Source organism: Sminthopsis crassicaudata, chromosome 4 (genome assembly GCF_048593235.1).
Source record: "Sminthopsis crassicaudata isolate SCR6 chromosome 4, ASM4859323v1, whole genome shotgun sequence".
NCBI lineage: Eukaryota > Metazoa > Chordata > Mammalia > Dasyuromorphia > Dasyuridae > Sminthopsis > Sminthopsis crassicaudata.
In genome coordinates, this window is record NC_133620.1 from 433203552 (window position 1) to 433223872 (window position 20321).

The following is a 20321-nucleotide window of genomic DNA, read 5'->3' on the forward strand; positions in this document are numbered from 1 at the left end:
ATAATAAGAATTGCCCTAAAGAAGTAAAAGAGGGATGAACAGATTTGGAATGCAAAAATACTGAAGTGGAAGAAAATCTAGCAAAAGAGAAACAAAAGACAACACTGAAAAAATATGTAAATTCTATTCAAAACAAAATGATTCTTCTTTATAGCAGAATGCATAGAGATATTTTAAAGATCACAGATCTTCCAGAAGGACCTCAAGAACATAATTCAGAAAATCATATCATAAAACTGCTCATAACTTTTGAATCCAGAAAACAAATCCATAAAAGAACGCAGAAAAATCCTGAACTTCTAAACTTCAAAACATATAAACAAATAACAGATTTTGCAAATGACAAAAAGGCCTTCAAATACAAAGGACAAGAAATTCAAATAACAAAATATGATTCCATAGCTACAAAAATTACAAAGATATACAATCGTATGTTCCAAAAAGCAGAGTAATTCAAACTGAAATCCAAAATGACCTGCTATAAAGTTCATTCTAATACTAATGAAAAAAGATCATTCAATAACAGATATTTGTAGCATCTTTGAAAAAAACAAAAACACCAGACATGAGGAGAATGTGATTTACAAATATCCCCAAATGATCAGAAACAGAAGAAAGTTCTTCTTTCTCTTAAACTCTTAAAACCTCAAAACTCTGATCAAGGTAGCAACACCAATAGTGACTTAAAAAGACTGATGATGAAAACTTTTTCTTACACCTCTTGAAATGAGAGGTATGACTTAAGATGCAAAATGAAGACGCATCCTCATACATGGTAAATAGGTCGCTTTATTTTTGCTGGACTATGTATTTATTACAAGGGAAGGCTTTTGTTTGGGGATAGGGAGACAGAGGTGGTAGATTAGTGGGTAGTAGCAGATGTGATTTTTTAAAAAAGTATGTAAATAGAATTTTATTTTTTAAATGGCAAGAAAAAAAACCCAAAGCACAGAAAGGGACACAAATAAAACAGTTCTGTTAGTATTGTGTGTAGCCCATGTTTCTAATGCCTATAGGTAATATAGATTGATAAATATTATAGCTAGTTACTGTAGCTTTTAGAAGTAAAAAAATACCACTGAGAAAAATAAGTTTGTGGTAGCCATTTGATGTGTTAACTAAAAACTGTCAATTATGGAATGCCTCTACCCATTTAGTCAATGTGACAGTATATTACTCTGTCCTACGAGGATCTATGAAGACATGATATTTTTTTCCCCCAGAATCAGGGGGACTTTTAGTTTTCTAAAGAGGGTTGAGTTGGCACATATTGGAAAGATAAAGGATCAAGGCTTCCATGTAAATTAAGCAATATAAACAGGACCATGAATTGGAGTTAGGGCCAGAGCAAAAAACGATGAATAAACAACAAAAGTACGTAACAGAACTGATAATCTCTTATATAAGTGTCATTTTTATTCTTTTGTTTTTAATAGCGAAATGTTTATGTTTGTAGTAATTTTTAAAGTTCACAATGCAAGAAAAAAAAAGTTTTTAAATAAAAACACTTCAACCCCAGGAGTCTCACAACCACTGGCAATGTTATGAAACAAAAACTGAAACATTATTACATAAAGAAAAACCATGTCAGTATGGTTAAGAAAAACATAATAGGTAAAGAAGATAACACTGCTAGAAACCATACAGAAGGTATAATGGAGACTATTCTGCCTCTCCTTTAAAGGTTTCCACCATGTTAAAAATAAGCAGATAAGGGCAGCTAGATGACCCAGTTCTAGAGTCAGGAGGACCTGAGTTCAAATCCGACCTCAGACAGTTGACACAAGTCATTTAATGTTGATGACCTCACCTGGCGCCATCCCTCCCCACCCAAAAAAGTAAGCAGAAAATAAATTCTTGAGGATTCTTTTCTCTGAATCAATATCATCTTCAAAAAGTATATGTCAGTTATTGCAGATTCCTGGAAATTGGTGTTCAAAGAACAATGACTAACTTTTCCACATTGTTATATTAATTGGTAATCAATTGAAAATTATCTGCACAACTTATTTAAAGACTATATTGTATGTATGAAGCTGCCTTGTTTGCAAAATCAAGGTATAAGTTGTCACTTTCAATTCAATTTAATAAATACTTATATCTACTTCAAGCAGTTTATCTGCAGTTAAATAAATATTACTAATGGTTTTGGCAGGTAATAAATATTTCATCACATTTAGGTAGAGCTAACAGGAAATCTATAGATGGGGCTAGAAAGCCTTTATGTGAACTCTCATTTTCTTCATTATTGATACAATCTTATTCCTTCCATGTTTACATAAAGATTAACAACTAATTCAAGCATCTGGAAAAGAAGCCAGGATACAACTAATATAAACCTTCCTTTTAAACAAATGTTCTGTTTCATTTGTTAAAAGCCCACTTTCCAAAGCACAACTATATGCCAAGAAGGCTCATAGTTTACGTGTGCTTAAGTCTGTAGAATGCCTCTTGCTTGACCATACTTATTCATAAATGGCACTAAGAGATACACATTATTTACTTTCAGATGTAATCTTTGTATTTAAAAAATAAAAAGAACTGCAGATGTTTGCTTGATGAAATGTCTCTATAAACCTTGTTTTGTTTTCTAAAGGAAATGGAGGTAGAGACTTAGATTCACATCCAGAAACCAGTTTAAAATAGGTCCTGAAAAACAATATTTAATTTATCCTGATATCCACGTTTTCTAGTATTAAAAAAATACAATTCACCATATCATGTCTATATAAAGAACATTTTGTGATTTCAGCTAAAACTTACATTACCTGGAAAGATTTTCTGTAAATAAAAGCTGATGACTATAGTCATTCCTGAACAAAAAGGACCACTTTACAAACTTATTTTTAAGTTGATTTCTTGCCTATTATATTTTTCCATTAAAAAATGTTAGTGATTTTCAAGACAGCTCATACGTAAATTTGACTCAAAATATTTTCTACATAAAATTTAGAACCTAATAGCCATTTCAAATCCTGCTTTTATGGAAAAATGAACATATGGTTCTAATTTTAGTGTACCAGGTACAATTGTACCCCAATCCCAGACAAGTCAAAACAGCAAGCCCGAGCCTCTTAAAAATGTAAGAGATATATTTAATAAAAAATTAGATATATTGATATATAATATAGATATTAGATAATATTTATATGGTTTTCCAAGTCAATAGTACCTAAAGAGATACTTATTTTTATTTGAGTTTGATACCACTGCTATATATCTTGGGCAGAAACTTCATAAAATCATATTCAATTAGATTTGGAAGATCTATAGATAATTTCAGCCAATTCTATGTTACAGAAAAAGGGGCAAGGGACGTAGAGCCAAGATGGTGGAGAAAAGACAGTGATTGCCTTAGTTCTCCTCAGTTTTCCTCAGATATAATGCTAAATCAATCCCTAAATGGATTCTGAAGTAGCAAACAGGATTGTGTTTGAAACAGTTTTCCTGCTTAAGGATATCTTGAGGACTTCAGAAAAGGTCTATCTCACTTGGCCTCAAAAGGAGATATGAATTGATTTCAAATAGAAAAGGGGGGAGCGGGAAAGAAGGCTAGAGAAAATAAATGGTTCACAAATCAACCAAGTAGTATAGCTAGAAACAGAAATTCTAAATTGTTGATTCTTCCACACCTTGCCTTTTACCATTTAAAAATTAGTGGTAGTGGATGTCTAGGACCAAAATTCTAACAAAATCTTGCTGAAATGGGAGAACAACTGGGCACAGGACCTCTGGCTTAAGACCTTTTATTAAGGGCAAAAGGAGATAAAATAAAGGAAAGTGAATGGACACAAGAAATGATTACAGAGAATTAGAATAAAATTTTACATACATAGTATGGATATATATATCTCCATACTATCACCCCTTCCTTTTCAGCACTCTTAAAATAGTTTCTTTTTCTTCTGTTTATCACCTGTTGCTTCTGCTCAGGATTTTTATGTCTGACATCATTTACAACTTGTTCAGTTAAAAAAGCATTAACAGTATTTAAATTCAAAATCCTTTTTCATGGAAATAATAATAATATAAGTGGTTATAAATTACAGATAAACCTTATTTTGCATATTGATTAAGTCCATGAAAAGTTTTAAATCATAATTTATTTTAGATAGGGGTGTAGTGGTAAAGTAGGACTGACTGACAGGGGAGTGGAATAGGAGCAATGTGTATGCAATGTTAAATACATGTGTGCATAATAAATGGAAGTAATCACTGTTATAATTCTGTTCATCTCATTATATCAACTAAATCCTTTATTATTTGTATCACAATATGAAATATAATATCATAATATATTCAGTTATTTATCAGCTACTACACAGTTCTTTTCATTTTTTCCCAAAGAAATAGAGCAAATGTAACTATTTCTGTACAAATGGGTCCTTTCCTTATTTTTAAGATATAATCATATCAATAGGATTGTTGGATAGTTATATTCAGATAATCCTTATTTATCACCAGATAAAATGAAAAATACATTTGCTATTTTGCGCTGTGCTAAAAGAGAGAACCGTTGTCTCCAGACAGTTGCCGTTAACTGTCGTCCAGAGAAGTGACTTCCCTTCCTGCAGAGAGCCGCATCAAGTCTGGTCTAAAGCAGAGACTGACTATTTCTGGAGTGCTGCCCTCTTTATCCTCCCAGAGAATGGGCGTGGGATAATGCAAGGGCTTCTGGGAAGAACCACTTCAACCAATGAGCTTGCTCCTCCCAAGCACTCAAGCTCTTCCCCAGGAATTCACAAGTCAAACTACCAGGAAAGGCCGGAACTAGAAAATTGTCAAGTACCGACTTAGCATTAGTAAGAACCTAACAAAATGGATCAAGTAAATCTAAGTTAAAATTATGACCTTTGTTATTTGTGTGACCTTAAGCAGTTATTTTACCCTTGTTTCCCCCAGTTTTCTAATCTGTAGGCTAACAATTGGCACTTACCTACCAGAGCTGTGCTTATATATAACTTATACAGAATCTGGTTTGCCCAGAGCATGAACAATACCCTATTCAGATCTTCTAAGAATTCAATTGAACACAACTACTTCTTTGGTAATGCTATGCCACTTAAAGAATGCTTCTCTTAAACTGACATGGACTCCATTCAGATTTGGGGCAGCTAAGTGACATAATGGACAGAGTGCTGGGCCTCAAGTCAGGAAGACCCATTTTCCTGAGGCCATTCCTGATACCAGACACTTTTTAGCTGTGTGACCCTGGAAAATAACTTTACCCAGTTTGCCTCATCTGAAAAATGAGCTGGAGAAGGAAGTGGCAACCACATTCTAACCTCTCTGGCCAGAAAACTCCTAACAGGGTCAGAGGGATTTTTACATGATTTTAAAAGACTGAACAGCAAGTCAGATTTAAACTTTATGAGGGAAAATTTCAGTCTTACTATTTATAATTGCTCTGTGACAGAAGTTTGCAAATTGTTACACTGATACAGTTAAAAAATAAAATTATTGAGGGGAGGGGCGAAGAAAAGCCTACACATTGTAAAGAATTACAGAAAGCAGGAATCTGAAACTCTTTAAATTAAACTTAAAAAAACAAATGAACAAAAAAACAGAAAAGATCTGGCACGCAGTAAGCACCATATAAATGTCAATTATTGTCTATATTAGAATTGATGCGATTGCTGTGGAATTCCAGGATTGCTAAAATGAACCATTAGGATAGGGCGTTCATTTAGTCACTTTTGGCATCTGATACTAAATACATCAACATATTATTGTGAAAGTTGGTATGCCACTATATCATAAATGCTGTCATAATGCAAATTCCCTATTAAAATGGATGTTGTTATATTCTTTTTAACAGTTCAATTCACAATCTGGATGTTATTAGATTATGGGTTGAACTATTAAATGAACATGATACAAAATACTCGAAAACGTAAGATATTTAATAAGGTATATTTTGTTGTATATTGGATAACACTAACTTACTATTCAAAGAGTAACAAATTACTCTTCGAGGTGTCCTTAACTGTGAGTTTCTTCTTGGGCTGGGCCACAAAAATACGATCAGCTCTGCTGATCACATGTAAAATTCTAAAGTTTGAAGAACTAGATCCTCAACAACAGTGGGGAAATTTACAAATTTGCTAATCGTTTAAAAAAAAGTGAATTTCACTGAGGATTATTTGACTTTACTTACAAATTTATAAAAAGGTACCTGTTAATTATTATTATGTGGTGAAGTTATATTTTTGAACCAATTTAATGAGTCCATCACCACCCTTAAAATTGACACAGATTCTTTAGCTCAAAGTCAAGCAAAACTGTATGGTCTCAGACACACGAAGGGGCCTGTGTAAGAATTCTATTGTACCTGTATTAATCAATCAAGTAAGACTATAACAAGTCTTATAGGTTGTAGCAGAAACCAAATTCCCTAATGAAGATGGTCATCCTTTGCTTCAAAGAAGAACAGTAACATTTTATTATGTCTTGACTCATATGTGAACTGAATTTAAGTGAAGCAGAGTTGCACAAAGTCTTCAGCTCCACTTTCTCTTCCAGAGTCATCAAAGTCTAATGTCAAGACAAAAAGTCAATATGACTGGCAATGGCTTGGAATGCAGTGAGTGGCGTTTTCAATGTGTGAGTTCTAAGCACTTCACAATGCCTATTTCAGCAAAGCAAACTTCTTTGCCACTGGAACAAACCGTTCTCATCTGCTCATTCCACTAGGGAAATCTTCATATGCTTGGGGTCTCTAAATTCACTAAAAGATTTGAGAACTGTCAGTTACCCTCAACCTAGTTTAACCTATCTGCCAAAAAGGTTTTATAGGGTATGGCCACTATGCATGCTATAGCTTCTTGGAGTCACAGCTGGGAGATACATCAAAGGTGGATAAGCAGTCCTAAAAAAGGCTTCACAAGCCCTCATACAAGAAGTGCTAGTCCCTCCTGAATACCTGTTTCAAGATATCTCATGGTAGGACTCTTCTACCTGGTTATCCTCCTACAGGGAGCAGAAGACTACTATAATCAAGTGGCCTCTTATATCCTAGTCTAATAATGGTCTTTAGGCTTTGTTTTAAATGTTGAGGAAATGGATGAATAAATTATAATATATGAAAGTAATCAAATATTATTGTTCCATAAAAAATGATGAGCACACTGATTTTAGAAAAGCTTGGAAAGATTTACATGAACCGATGCTGAGCAAAACAAGCAGAACCAGAAATGTATTGTATATAGTAACAGCAAGATTGTGTAATGATCAACTATGACAGATTTAGTTCTTTCTCAGTTATTCAGTGATCCAAGGCAATCCCAATAAACTTTGGATGGGAAACACCATTCACATCCAGAGAGAAAACGATGGAGACTGAATGTATATTAACATATGCTATATTCACTTGTTTTTTTCCTTTAATAGTTTTTCCAATTTGTTCCGATTTTTCTCTCAACATGATTCATAAGGAAATATGTAAAAAACAAAAAAGTAAATGTACATGTATAACCAAAAAGGAAAAAAAAAAAAAAAAAGTTGTGGTTTTGGTTTTGTTTTGTTACAAATGTTCCTAGTAGTCCAATGATGGTTCAAAATATTGATTCTACTCAACAATGAACCTCATGCACTTGGGATTGGATAAGTGATTCATGAAGAATAAATGATCCAAAGACCAAAGGGGTGAACTAAAGGAATCAAACTCCATTTTGTGATGCTCCTCCATTTTGTGAACTAGTCCTTGCTTTGCTGTAAATCATACAATTTGGGAGTACTGAGATATTGATTTAATTCTAGAAATTGGGGTAGTGGGTATTGAGCACAAAATATTCTGTACATTTTATGTTTAAGTAATAATGGCAAGATATTCTTGAAATAACCACAAGATTTCAATCAGAGAGAACTATCATGTTACTCAAGTTTAAGTTGAATTATTTCTCATTATTGATTATAAGAAAGTTTTATTAATTGCTAAATTGTGTCCTTGTGTCCACTTTGTTATGCAACTTCTTGACTTACTAATAAATCAATATTAGTGGATTTAATTGCTTGAGTCCTAAAAGTCTTTAATAATTTCAATCACTACATCTCTTATCTAGCTCAAGGCCATAAAGATATTAGAAATGTTAGTTTGTGAGATTCTTGAGGGCAAAAATTGTCTTTTAGTATCCTCAGCACCTAGCACTATGTGGAACATAAAGAAGGTACTTAATAAATGTTTACTAACTAATAATAAACAAACAAACAAATAAAATAGAAAAACAAAAGGAAAAAAAAAAAAAGAAGAAGAAAATAAGCTGGAACTGCCAGAGCCACAAATCTGCATCACCAGCTACCTACAAGAAATGTGCCTTCCCCCCACCCTCTTTCTTGGGGTTTTTCTCTTTTGTTCGGACTTTTCTTTCACAACATGACTAAAATGGAAATAGCTTTAAAATGAGTATGCATGTTTAACTTAAATTGCTTGCTGTCTTAGGAAAGAGAAAGAAAAAAAATTTGGAACTCAAAAATCTTACAAAACTGAATGGTGAAAACTATGTTTGCATGTAATTGGAAAAAAACAAAATACTACTAAGAAGAGGGGAAAAAAGACAAACAACTTTGGACCATTTAAGAACTATGAATAATGAAATGATCTCTCAAATTCAAGAAGACCCATGATGAAGTATGCTATCCAACTCCTGACAGAAAGTTGATAAACATAAGGAGCACACAGGCATCTTTTTCATATGGCCCAAAAGGGAATTTGTTTTACTTGATTGTACATAGTTATTATAAGAATTTTGTTTTTTCTTCCCCCCTGATCTCCCACCTGTGTCAAAGGGAAAAGGGGAAAAAAGAGAAAAGCTATGTTGCTAGAAAAGGATTTTTTAATTTACAAAAAAATTTTAGAGAGCAAAGCTAAAAGTCTAGGTGAATCCATCAAGCTACATTAAGCCCAACTTATATGACACAGACAGTTAGGAATGCCTTTTATTTTCTCACTTCAAACATCACTGGGGCTGTAGAGATAATGATGCTACATTACAAGAACTACAAATTTTTCAATGCTAAAGCTTTGTTAAGGTCAAGGCAAGTAATCACCACCAGAAGTAAAAGCCACTACTTAATACAACTCACTAGTCTATTTAGATAGCTACATAAAACTCAAAAAGGGTATGGACATAACTAACTAGAGATGGAAAATTTTCAGTTATTATTGACCTTTCCTATACTTAAAACTCTATACCTATCAGATTCAGTTGTATATGGACTTCTTTATGACTGTTCAAAAATGACTCATCTTATCCACTGCTTTAAAAAAAAAAATGAAGAACAATAAAATTATTGACTAACAACTTATTGTCATATCTTAAGTATACTACTGAATCTCTGATAATTTCTGTTGGGTTTCTTGAAATCTTCTTCATCTAACTAAAAAAACATAAGATAAAGCATTTCAACACAAATACCTATGTTCCTTGTGCTCCAATAGTTGGCAATCTCTACATGTCAGTCTATCACATGTTTCACAAAAAAGTTTCAACTGTTCTTGTTTGTGGACGGGACAGAAAACAGGGCGCTGACCAGATGCTCCAACAGCCTCTGTAGCAAAATAAAGTCATTTTCATATCACAAGATGACATTTAAAAGGCTTTATGATTTTATATATATGTTGTTTTTTCAAAGCTCATCAGTTAAGGTGAATTTAAAAGATTAATTAATTACATTACACACTCATTAAAATGCCAAGTCCCAAATATTTTAAAATTAATCCCCCCAAATCAACAATAAGTCAAACTACAAATCTGGTGATTTGTTTTTTCAAAATACCAAAAAAAAAAAAAAGAAAGAAAGAAAGAAAAAGTAGTTATGGAACTTACCTGCTCTCAAGTCATACCTGCTAATGTTGAACAGTCCCTTATGGCTCTTTATTCTTGCAAGATTACACACATATGTAATGAAGGTAAAAAGGGGCAACAGTAGATGTTTTTGCTCCTATATTACCTGAGACATCTTCCTTCTTCCTAATTAGATGATCCTTTGTGAATTTTACTCGTTGATGTGCTTCTATACATGTCTTGCAGAGCCATTCCCCACATTCTACACAAAATCCAACTGCACTAGCATTATCTTCACAGCTTGTGCACACCTAAAAGAACAAATAAAATCTACTATTAATTTACTTTGATGCAAATTATAAAGTAAAGATCAGGAAAAATATATATATTAATCTGTTCATTCTTTTAAAAAATATTTCATTAACGATCTTTTCATTTTTATATCTTTATCATCTCACAATGACACATTTTCTACCTCACTCCCCTAAACCCTGTTTTTTAGAAAATGCTCTAAAAAAAAAAAAAACAACAACATTATTCGCATTTTTTTTAAAAATCCATGCTCATTCCCAATTTATATTCTTATCAGATGACCTCTCTGACAAAAGAGGTAAGTATGTATCATTCTCTGACATGACATGAAATTGAATTTAATTAAAAAAAATTTTTTTTCCAAGTGCCTATGGGCCAGGATCATTGAGGATATAAAGACAAAAATTAAATTGTCCCTATTTTCAAGGTTCATATATCTTATCGGAGTTGATGTGATATTTCAGTGTTAATTTTCTTTATTGCTACTGCTTTTTATAAAATATTCTTCAAGTTCTATTCCTTCCTAATGCATTATTTTACAAGAAAATTCAAATTTTAAAAAAATTTGTAATCTCATTTGGTATAGCATTTCATTTTATTCATGCCATAATTTGACTAGTCTAATTCTTCAATTAGACATTTTATCTTTCTCACAGATCTAAGTTATAAAAAGTGTTTCAACATAATTGCTGATTTACAATAAGCTTTTTCTTACAGGTCAGTTTTTTACTTAAGTACTTAGAAACAGTGCTGTTATATCCTGTATAACTACTCACAGATATTATGATATCCACTTTATAGATGAAAAGGCTGAGCTTCAGAAATATTAGGTGTCTTTTATCTGTAGTCACAAAGCTATTTAATTTTTGAGTAAAGATTATAAAGCCCAATGTTAGCACCCGGTACCCATGTGTAATTAGTAATGATTTTGTGTTGATATTTATGGTGTCTTTAAACCTAAAATAGTTTTAGAGACTAATTTTTTAAAATCATAAAAATAAGTAGGAAGTCAGACTGAGACAAGATGACAGAAGGATGTAACCACCCAAGTAAATTCTTCAAATATTTCTCAGAAACAAGTTTAAAATAACAGTTCAAATAAAGCTAATAGCCATCAAAAACGGAGATATTTTTCCCCAGCTTAAGACAACTTAGAAGGCTAGCAGATGACACCAGGGTAGACACATGTCAGCCCTGGAGTAAGTACATGTGCCATGGGCCAAGTAGCAAGCTCTGAAGCCAGCTCAAAAAACAGCAGCAGCATTATGTGCAATTTTAGGAGCTCTTACTCTAAATTCCATAACTGGTTAGACAGAAATTAGAGGAGACCCTTTGCTAGCACTCAGTGCAAGTGGCACTGATTGGCAGCTATACTGGCTATATCTATCTCTGGATCACACTTCCAGGGCAGAGAAAAGTACTGGAGGTCTGGCAACAGGTACTAAAAACCCTGGTTGCAGTTCCAAAGTAAAGAGAAGCTACAGAACAGGGAATCTGATCACAGGTTTCAGGACCAAGAGCACTATTGGTAGAGACTGCCAGGGATAAAGGGCCTTTCCTTGTTAAAAACAAGAATACAGACAGAAGAGCAGTGATCATATCTCTCCCCAGATTATAACACTTCAGAACCATGAAAATTTACAGACCTCCCCCCAAAAAAACTAGTTCCAAAAAGAAGTACAAAAATAATAATAATAATAATTAATAATAATAATAAAATACTGAGGCTTGAGACATTGACTCTCCACCCTCCAATGAGCAAAGTCCTATGTTAATATGTCAAAATAAAAATAGAGGCTGAAAAAATTTCATAAAACAAACAAAAAAAATTTCTAAACATGGAAAGCTTTTGTTCTGACAAAGACACAAACATTAATATAAAAATAGCTTCATATAAAGCCTCAAAGAAAAATGCTAATCGAATTGAAGCCCAACAAGAAAATTCCTGGAAGAATTAAATTGATAACAGAGGTAGAGGAAAATTGTAGAAAGAAAGAAGAGTGATGAAAGAAAATCATGAAGAGAGCTAACAAACTGTTTGTTAAAAAATAAATAAATAAAAATAAAAATAGATATTAAAGAAAATAACACCTTGAAAAACAGAATTGACCCAAAGGAAAAAGAGATGCAAAAGCTCACTGAAGAAAATAATTCCTTACAAATTAGAACTGGGTAAATAAAAGATGATAACTCCAGGAAACATCAAGAAACAAAGCCAAAATAATAATAATAATAAAAACCCGCCCAGAAAATTATGAACTATTTCATGGGAAAAAACAACCTAGAAAACAAATCAAGGAGAGATAATTTAAAAATTATTAGACCACCAGAAAGTCGTGATCAAATAAAAAACTTAAATGTCATATTTCAAGAAATTATCAAGGAAAACGGGCCTAATATTGCATATCTAGAGAATAAAAAAGAAAATGAAAGAATCCATTGATCATCACCAGGAAGAGATTCCGAAATGAAAACTCCTAAAAATACTACCACCAATTAAGAACTCCCAAGTCAAAGAAAAAATACTTCAATTAAAATACTGTGGAGCTACAGTCTGGATCACACAAGATTTAGCAACTTCCACATTAAAGGAGTAGAGAGCTTAGAACACATTCTGAAAGGCAAAGGAGCTAAGATTACAAGCAAGAATCACTTATTCAACAAAACTAAGCATATTCCTTTAAGGGGAAAAAAAATGGGACATATGACAAAACAGAGAACTTTCAAGGATTCCTGATGAAAAAAGTAGAGTTGAATAGAAAATCTAACATCCAAACACAAAGCTTAAAAGAAGCATAAACAGATAAATACAACATAAGAGTCTCAATAAAGTTAAAATGTTTACATTCCTATATGGAAAGATAATAATGTAATTTCTAGAAACTTTTATCATTTTTAGGGCAGTTAGATGCAGTCTGCACAGAAAGAGAACAAAAGTGGGATTCATAAATTATGTTGAGGTGATCTCTCCCCTCCCCTCAAAAAAAAAAAAAAAAAAAAAAAAGGAGAAAGAGATGCACTGCAAAAAAAAAAAGGAAAGGAGAGGCAGAATGGGGGGGGACATTAATTCATGTAAAAGAGGCGTGCAACAAATTCTTTACAATGAAAAGGAAAATGAAAACTGGAATTGATTCAAAGAGGAGACATGTGTGAATACATATACACATGAACATATAGAGTTTTATACAGAAATCTAACTTACCAAATAGGAAAATAGGAGGGGAACTGGAGAAGAGAAAGGGGAGAAGAATGCTAAAAGGAAGGACAGATTAAAGGAGGCAGTGGTTAGAAGCAAAATAGAAATTTAAGGAGAGACAATAAAAAAAGAGGATAAACAAAAGAAAATGTTATGAGGCAAAATACATAGCAATCATAAACTGTTCAAGTGGAAATTAGCTTACTCATAAAGTGGAAGTGGATAGCCAAATGTATAAAAAAACAAGACTCCAACAATAGATCTTTTACAAGGAGGAGAGGGAAAGAGTGAAAGGGAGAAAAGAGAAGAGAGGAGAGAAGGAGAGGGAAAGAGGGAAAGGAAGGCAGGGAGAGCAATCATGATTTCAGGGCAAAGCAAAAGCCAAAACAGACGTAAGTAAAAGGTATTTCCCGATACTACATATTTTGATAAAAAGAGACCAAAGACAATGAATATAAAAAAAAAACAATAACAAGTTTCTCTGATAAAGACCTCATTTCTCAAATATATACTGAAATAGAATTCAGCCAAATTTATAAAAATAATAATTTTTTTCCTAATTGATAAATGGTCAAAGGATTATAAACAGGCAGTTTTTAGAGTAAGAAATCAAAGCTACGACTAGTCATATGAAAAAATGCTCTAAATCAATATTGATTAGAGAAAGGAAAATAAAAACAATTCTGAAGTACTCTCAAAAATGACAAATACTAGAAGGGAAGAATAAAAAACAGACACACTAATGTTATTTTTGATGGAATGGTAAGCTGTCCTACTATTCTGAAGAACAATTTAGAACTATGCCCCAATGGTTTGACCCAGGAATACTACTAGTAGGTTATATCCCAAACAGGTCAAAGAAAAAGGAAAAGGACCTATATGTACAAAAACAATTAAAAACAATTTTAGTGGTAACAAAGAATTGGAAATTAAGAAGATGTTCATCAACTGAGGAATGGATGAGTGAGTTGTGGCATATGATTTTGATAGAATATTACTGTGTTATAATAAATGACTAGGGGGGTGGGTAGAGGACGGTTTAGAAAAACCTATATGAACTGATGCAAAGTGATATGGAAAGTACCAGGAGATCATTGTGCACAGTTAATAGAAATATTGTAAAGATGATTAACAATGAAAGACTTGACTAATCAATAGAATGATGCAAGATAATCCCAAGGGACTCATAGTGAAAAACTGCTTTTCATCTTTAGAGGGAGAACTGATGAACTGAGTACAAACTGAAACATAATTTTCTCACTTTATCTCACTTGCTTTAAAAAAATATGGCTAATATGAAAATGCATTGTATGATTTTTCATGTATAATTGATATATTGCTTAGGCTTCTCAATGAGTGGAAAAGGAGGGAGGAAGGGAAAGAATTTGGAACACAAAATTTCAAGAGAGAGGAATGCTTGAAATAACACATTTGAAGATATTTTAAAAAAAGAATGCACTGTGCCTTATAGTATTACAAGAAAAAAAGCTGGGCTGAATTAAAGGCATGGCTAAAATACAAGTGTGTGTATGTGTATATATTTATATATATAAAAATATGTAAGACATTAGCATATACTGATGTTATATGTCATATTGCATAATACCTGACATAATAAATACTATAAAATTATAGGAATTAAAAAAAAAAAGAAAAGAAAAAAAAGAAAAAAAATTGTCCAGAACTTTTAGATATATAGGACAAAATAAAAATTGAAGGAATCTAGCTTCTACTCTTCCTGATTTTCAGGAATATCATAGTCTAAATATATAGCCTTCACATCAATTTTAAAAATTACTGAAAATAGCCAGAAAGAATTCAAGTACAAGCAAGCCATGGTCAAAATCACTTTAATTTTGCAGACAATGGGGCAGCTAGGTAGCACAATGGATAGAGCACCAACCCTGAAGTCAGGAGGACCTTAGTTTAAATCTGGTCTCAGACACTTAACACTTCCTAGCTATGTGACCCTGGGAAAGTCACTTAACCAATTGCCTCAGCAAAAAAAAAAAAGAAAAGAAAAAAAAAAAAATTGCTGACACTACTATAAAGGATCAGAGAACTTAGAAATGTGATGTTCCAGAAGGCAAAAGATATGGGTTTATATCCAAAAATAATGAGCCCAGAAAAAAATGGGGGTGGGGGGAGAGACAGATCTTAAATTAACACTTACTGGGCAACACTAACTGACCCTGGGCAACTGCCTGAGGAAAAAAAGAAGAAAAGAAAAGAGAAGACAAATACACTAGGGACAGAAGGGAAAGGAAGGTTAGAGAAAATTATCTCATATAATTAGGGTGCACAAATAGGCTTCTAAACAAACAAGGAAGAGGGAATAGGAGTACAATTGAAACAAAGAAATAAATTAAAATGATGGAAGGGGGGGGAAACTTCTCTGGAAAAAAGATGCAAAAATATAAAACAGATAAATAGGTAGTCAATAAATATTTTAATGCCTATTTTGTGCTAAGGATTAGGAATAAAAAGAAAGGCAAAACCAGTCCCATTTCTCAAGGAGTTCACAATCTAATGGGAGACAAATTATGTTAAAAAAAATTCTATTTACAAAGGCAGACAGGATAAATTAAGAGTCTAAAGAGGGAAAAGTACTAGAATTAAAGGAGATCAGGAAAGACTTCTTATGGAAGGTGCTCTACTTTGGCTTAAAATTTGAAGTCAGAAGGAGGGATAGGAGGAAAAGAAGACTTGATACAGGGGATAAGCTCATGAAAATGCCTTATCTCAGGAGATGGAATGTTTTGTTTAAGGAATAGTAAGGAGGCCAATGTCAGAAGATGATGCCCCAGGGATATTAAGTATAAGAAAACTGGAAAAGGATTGGGGCAAAAAGAGAAACAGTGACATTTTATGAAGGGCTTTGAATGCCAAATACTTTTTATTTAATATCAGAAGTGATAGGGAATCACTTAAGTTTATTGAATAGAAGGATAATTTGGTGAGACTTTTAGTAATTTTGGTCAGCTGAGTGAAGGATAAATTGGAATGGGCAGAGATTTAAGGTGAAGAGTCAATTAGATTACAGGTGATAAAGAGGGAAAGCTATTTTACTAAAATTTATCAGTATCAACACTAAAATGATATGCATACTTTAAACTTTAGACGGTGATGTGAAAGGTTGTTGAGTAATCTATCTCTTCTTATATATACTTCAGCAAAGATCTAAAAAGGGTACCAGAATTAATGATCAAGAAATAGAGACAATAAGCTCTTTCAAAAAGCCCATAACTAAACAAAACTAAATTCAACAGCTGCATTTTGTCCAGCAATAGAAGAGAAGCCCAGAAGACCACAATTCCCCAAATAAACACTATAAGACCAAAGAGTCCATGCTGGAAATTTATTAGAAGATCTAGAAAACAGCAGCACTTTAAACAAGTTGCACCAAAGAGACAGAACACTGTAGTACCCTGATCACCAGAGAGATAAAAGGAGTGAGGATGTCCAGAAAACTACATTATACTTACTCTAAAAATGTGCCAAGAAGGCTAGAAGGTAACAGGCTTTGGATTAGAGATACTGAAATCTTCTAGAGTTCTCAATATAAATACAATCGACAAGGTAGAAGACAGTAGCAAGAGGTAAGAAAATCAGCAACAAGGCCAAAAAGAGCTTGATAACTCCTGTCAGGAATTTTTTTAAAAGGGCAAAATATGGGTAGAGAGACATAAGTAAACAGAAGATACAACATAAAGAAATACTATGATTCCAGAAATACCAAGAAGTTAAGGAGAGAAGAGAGTAGCTCCACAACAGGTACAAATAAGGTCTCAGGAGAGGGTTTAAAAAAAAAAAAAAATTAGATGATAAGGATTCCAAGAAGTCATAAAACAGGATTTAAAAAAAAAAAAAATATATATATATATATATGCATATATATAATACATGAAATACAAGCCTCTAAAACTTAGAAAGAAAATATAGATGAAAACAAAAGCTTAAAAATTTACACAGTAGACTTCCTAAAAATTAGAAGTTTCAATAAAATGCAATGATTTCATAAGACAACAAGAAATATTAAAACAAAATCAAGACAAAAAAAAAATCAATGAGAATATATAACGATTATCAATTAACTAATCTGGGGGAGGAAAAAAAAAAGAGTTAAGATAACTAAGAATCATTGAGCTCCAGATGAAAACCATGAACAAAACTAGCCTGCATACTATCATTTAAGAAATCATAAATGCAAATTTTCCAGATCTATTAGAATTCAGAAAATAAAAGGAGGAAATCAACAATGACCCAAAAGAATCCACAAAAAGAAAACAAGGAAAGTCATAACACCATAATCCAGAACTTCCACATCAAAGAAAAAGTTGTCAGAAAAAAGTTCAAGTACCAGGGAATCACTGCATTACAGGACTATGGTGCAACTAAAAGAAAGAGGGCCAAAAAATAAAATATTCCAAATAGATTTACAATAAGGACTAATATACGCAACCAAACTGAGCAAAAGTCTATAGTGGGGGAAAATGAAATGTTAAAACTTTTAGATATTTCTGATATTTAAAAAAACAGAGGTTAGTAAAACTCTAAATATAAAATAAGATAAAAATATAGGAATGAAAAGGAAACCTAAACATACAAATACACTGACATATTAGAGCGAAAGGAAGATGAATTACCAACATTTTTATATTGGTGAAGATGAACTATCCATTCAGAATAATAATGTTTTCAAGGGTCAATGAAGAATTAAATTAAGATAAATACAGGGCCAAATGTGACTTTGTTGTATTATGCTGGTTTTAAAAGAAGAATAGAAAGAAAAGTATTATTCTAGAGAAAAAAAACAAAATGAGGGAATAAGTTACTAACTCAAATGCAGTGGGTAAAAAGAAGACATGCAATCATAAAGAAGGAAAAGATGTGGAAGAATCATATTTAAAGAACATTACTATAAAAAAAAAGCATAAAGTAGAGAAATAAATGGATATTTCCTTAGTTGGTACAGAATATTTATCTAAAGCCAAGAGATAGCATCATTATCAAAACCATCATCATTAGGACTTACCTTCTTGCCTGGTCCATAAATAAAGTGGTTCTCATGTGGTGATCCCACCATGGAGGGCATGATAGGGAATATGAACTAGAACCTGTTCTTTTTCCAATCTGGACCACATTGACCACTTTCATCAAACTAATGCTGAACTTAATGCAGACACCCAATCAGCACATCTCACAAAAGCTTAGATCTTAACAGACACAGCCTCATCTTCTCTGTCAACAGAGACTACAAGTATATGCCATTATGGCCAGCAATGACAGTATTAATGTAAGAGAAAAATACTAGAAACACTGACCATAAGATCAAGGGTAAAACAAATGTTGAAGCAGGTGGCAAAAGCAGCTAAGAGTGTCAGGCCTGGAGTCCCAAAGAGTCATCTTCCTGAGTTTTAAATCTGGCTTCAGTTTCCTCAACTAAACCAGAGAACATAATGGCAAACTACTCCAGTATCTTTGCCAAGAAAACCTAATTTGGGGTAACAAAGATTTGGACACGACTGAAACAAGACTGGACAAAAACAACAAAGCTAATGTGGCCAGCATTTTCAATATTATTTGCTGGCTATAGCAATAAAACAAAATAAAGGCAAAGAGAAAGGAAAATTAACATTTTCCATAGATGACAATGCTCTACTTATAGAGTTCTAGTCAACTAAAGATTAATTGAAACAATAACTTCTGCAAAGTTCCTGAGGGTAAAATAAATCAACATAAATCATCAGGATTTTCATGAAATATTCAAATCCAGTAAGAAGAGATATAAAAGTTCATTCAAAATTAACTACAGAATATTTAAAACACTTGGGAGTCTACTACAAAGACACAAAACAACCATCACATCAATATAATTATAAAATAACCTTTAGAAAAACAAATAGAAACCTAAATAATTGGAAAAATAGCAACTGTTCATGATTAGGAGGTATCTTGAAAATAATGGTATCTAAATTAATTTACTTATTCAATGCTATAAGTTACTTGATAGACAAAAAATAAAAAGATAAGACTCTCAAGGGAGATAATATTTATATAGTATTACTATGTGTCAGTCATTAAGCTAATAATAATAATAACAATGGAAAAAGTGGGAAGAATGTAGGTTTAGAATAATTAGATCTCGAACTAGAGTGCAGAGAAATAATCAAAAATATTCAGTACTGGTTAAAAAATGAAAAAAATCAATCACTGGAACAGATTTTCATAAAATGCTCCTCCACCCCCCCCCAAAATCATAATATTAAACCAATAATAAACATTTATTAAGCATATGTATGTGTCAAATACTATGCTAAGAACTATGGACACAAAGTCAGGGACATACAAAATATGAAAACTATGTAACCAATCAATCAATAAACATTTATAAAGTATCTATATGACAGGAACTATGCTAAGTAAACTCTGAGAATACAAAAAGAGATAAAAGATAATTCCTGATGTCAAGCAGCTTGCAATTTATTGGAAGAAGACAACATGCAAACAAAAAAAATAGAAAATAACCTGGGACAGCTAGGTGGTGCAGTGGATAGAGCACAAGCCTTGAAGTCAGGAGGACCTGAGTTCAAATTTGACCTCTTAACATTTCCTAGCTGTGTGACCCTGGGGAGGAGGGGAGGAAAATAAGATTCCAGGCAAGGGGGTTAATCAGAGAAAATGCCAGAAACAAAACGATGGAGCTAAGATTCTTATCTGTGGAACAGCCAGAAGGCCAAGTCTCACTTGATGAATGAATACATGTTGGGGGGTAAGGTGTAAGAAGACTAGAAAAGTAAGAAACAGGAGTAGGGTAGATTATGAAGTACTTTGAATGCCAAACAGATGTGATATCTGATGTAGGAGGCAAGAGGAAGTTGAAAGTAAAGTGGGTGATATAATCAGATCTGACTTTTAGAAAAATCACTTTGGTGGCTGAATTGGGGATGTGTTGTTGGAGGATGGATTGGAATGAGGAGAGACTTGATGCATTAGCAGGTTACTGAAGTGATACAGGCCTACACTAGGAT

General features: G+C 32.8%; 1 protein-coding gene across 4 annotated transcripts in view; it reads right to left on the minus strand.

Annotated features, from left to right (window-relative positions):
• Positions 1 to 20321, minus strand: part of TRIM33 (tripartite motif containing 33) — a 126228-nt gene that overhangs the window by 58556 nt on the left and 47351 nt on the right. For all 4 annotated transcript variants that reach the window (XM_074263130.1, XM_074263129.1, XM_074263128.1 and 1 more), the window contains exons 3-4: positions 9949 to 10093; positions 9414 to 9546 (exon numbers count right to left, since the gene is read on the minus strand). In XM_074263130.1, coding sequence (XP_074119231.1) covers positions 9414 to 9546; positions 9949 to 10093 — 278 coding nt within the window. The remainder of the gene's footprint in view (positions 1 to 9413; positions 9547 to 9948; positions 10094 to 20321) is intronic.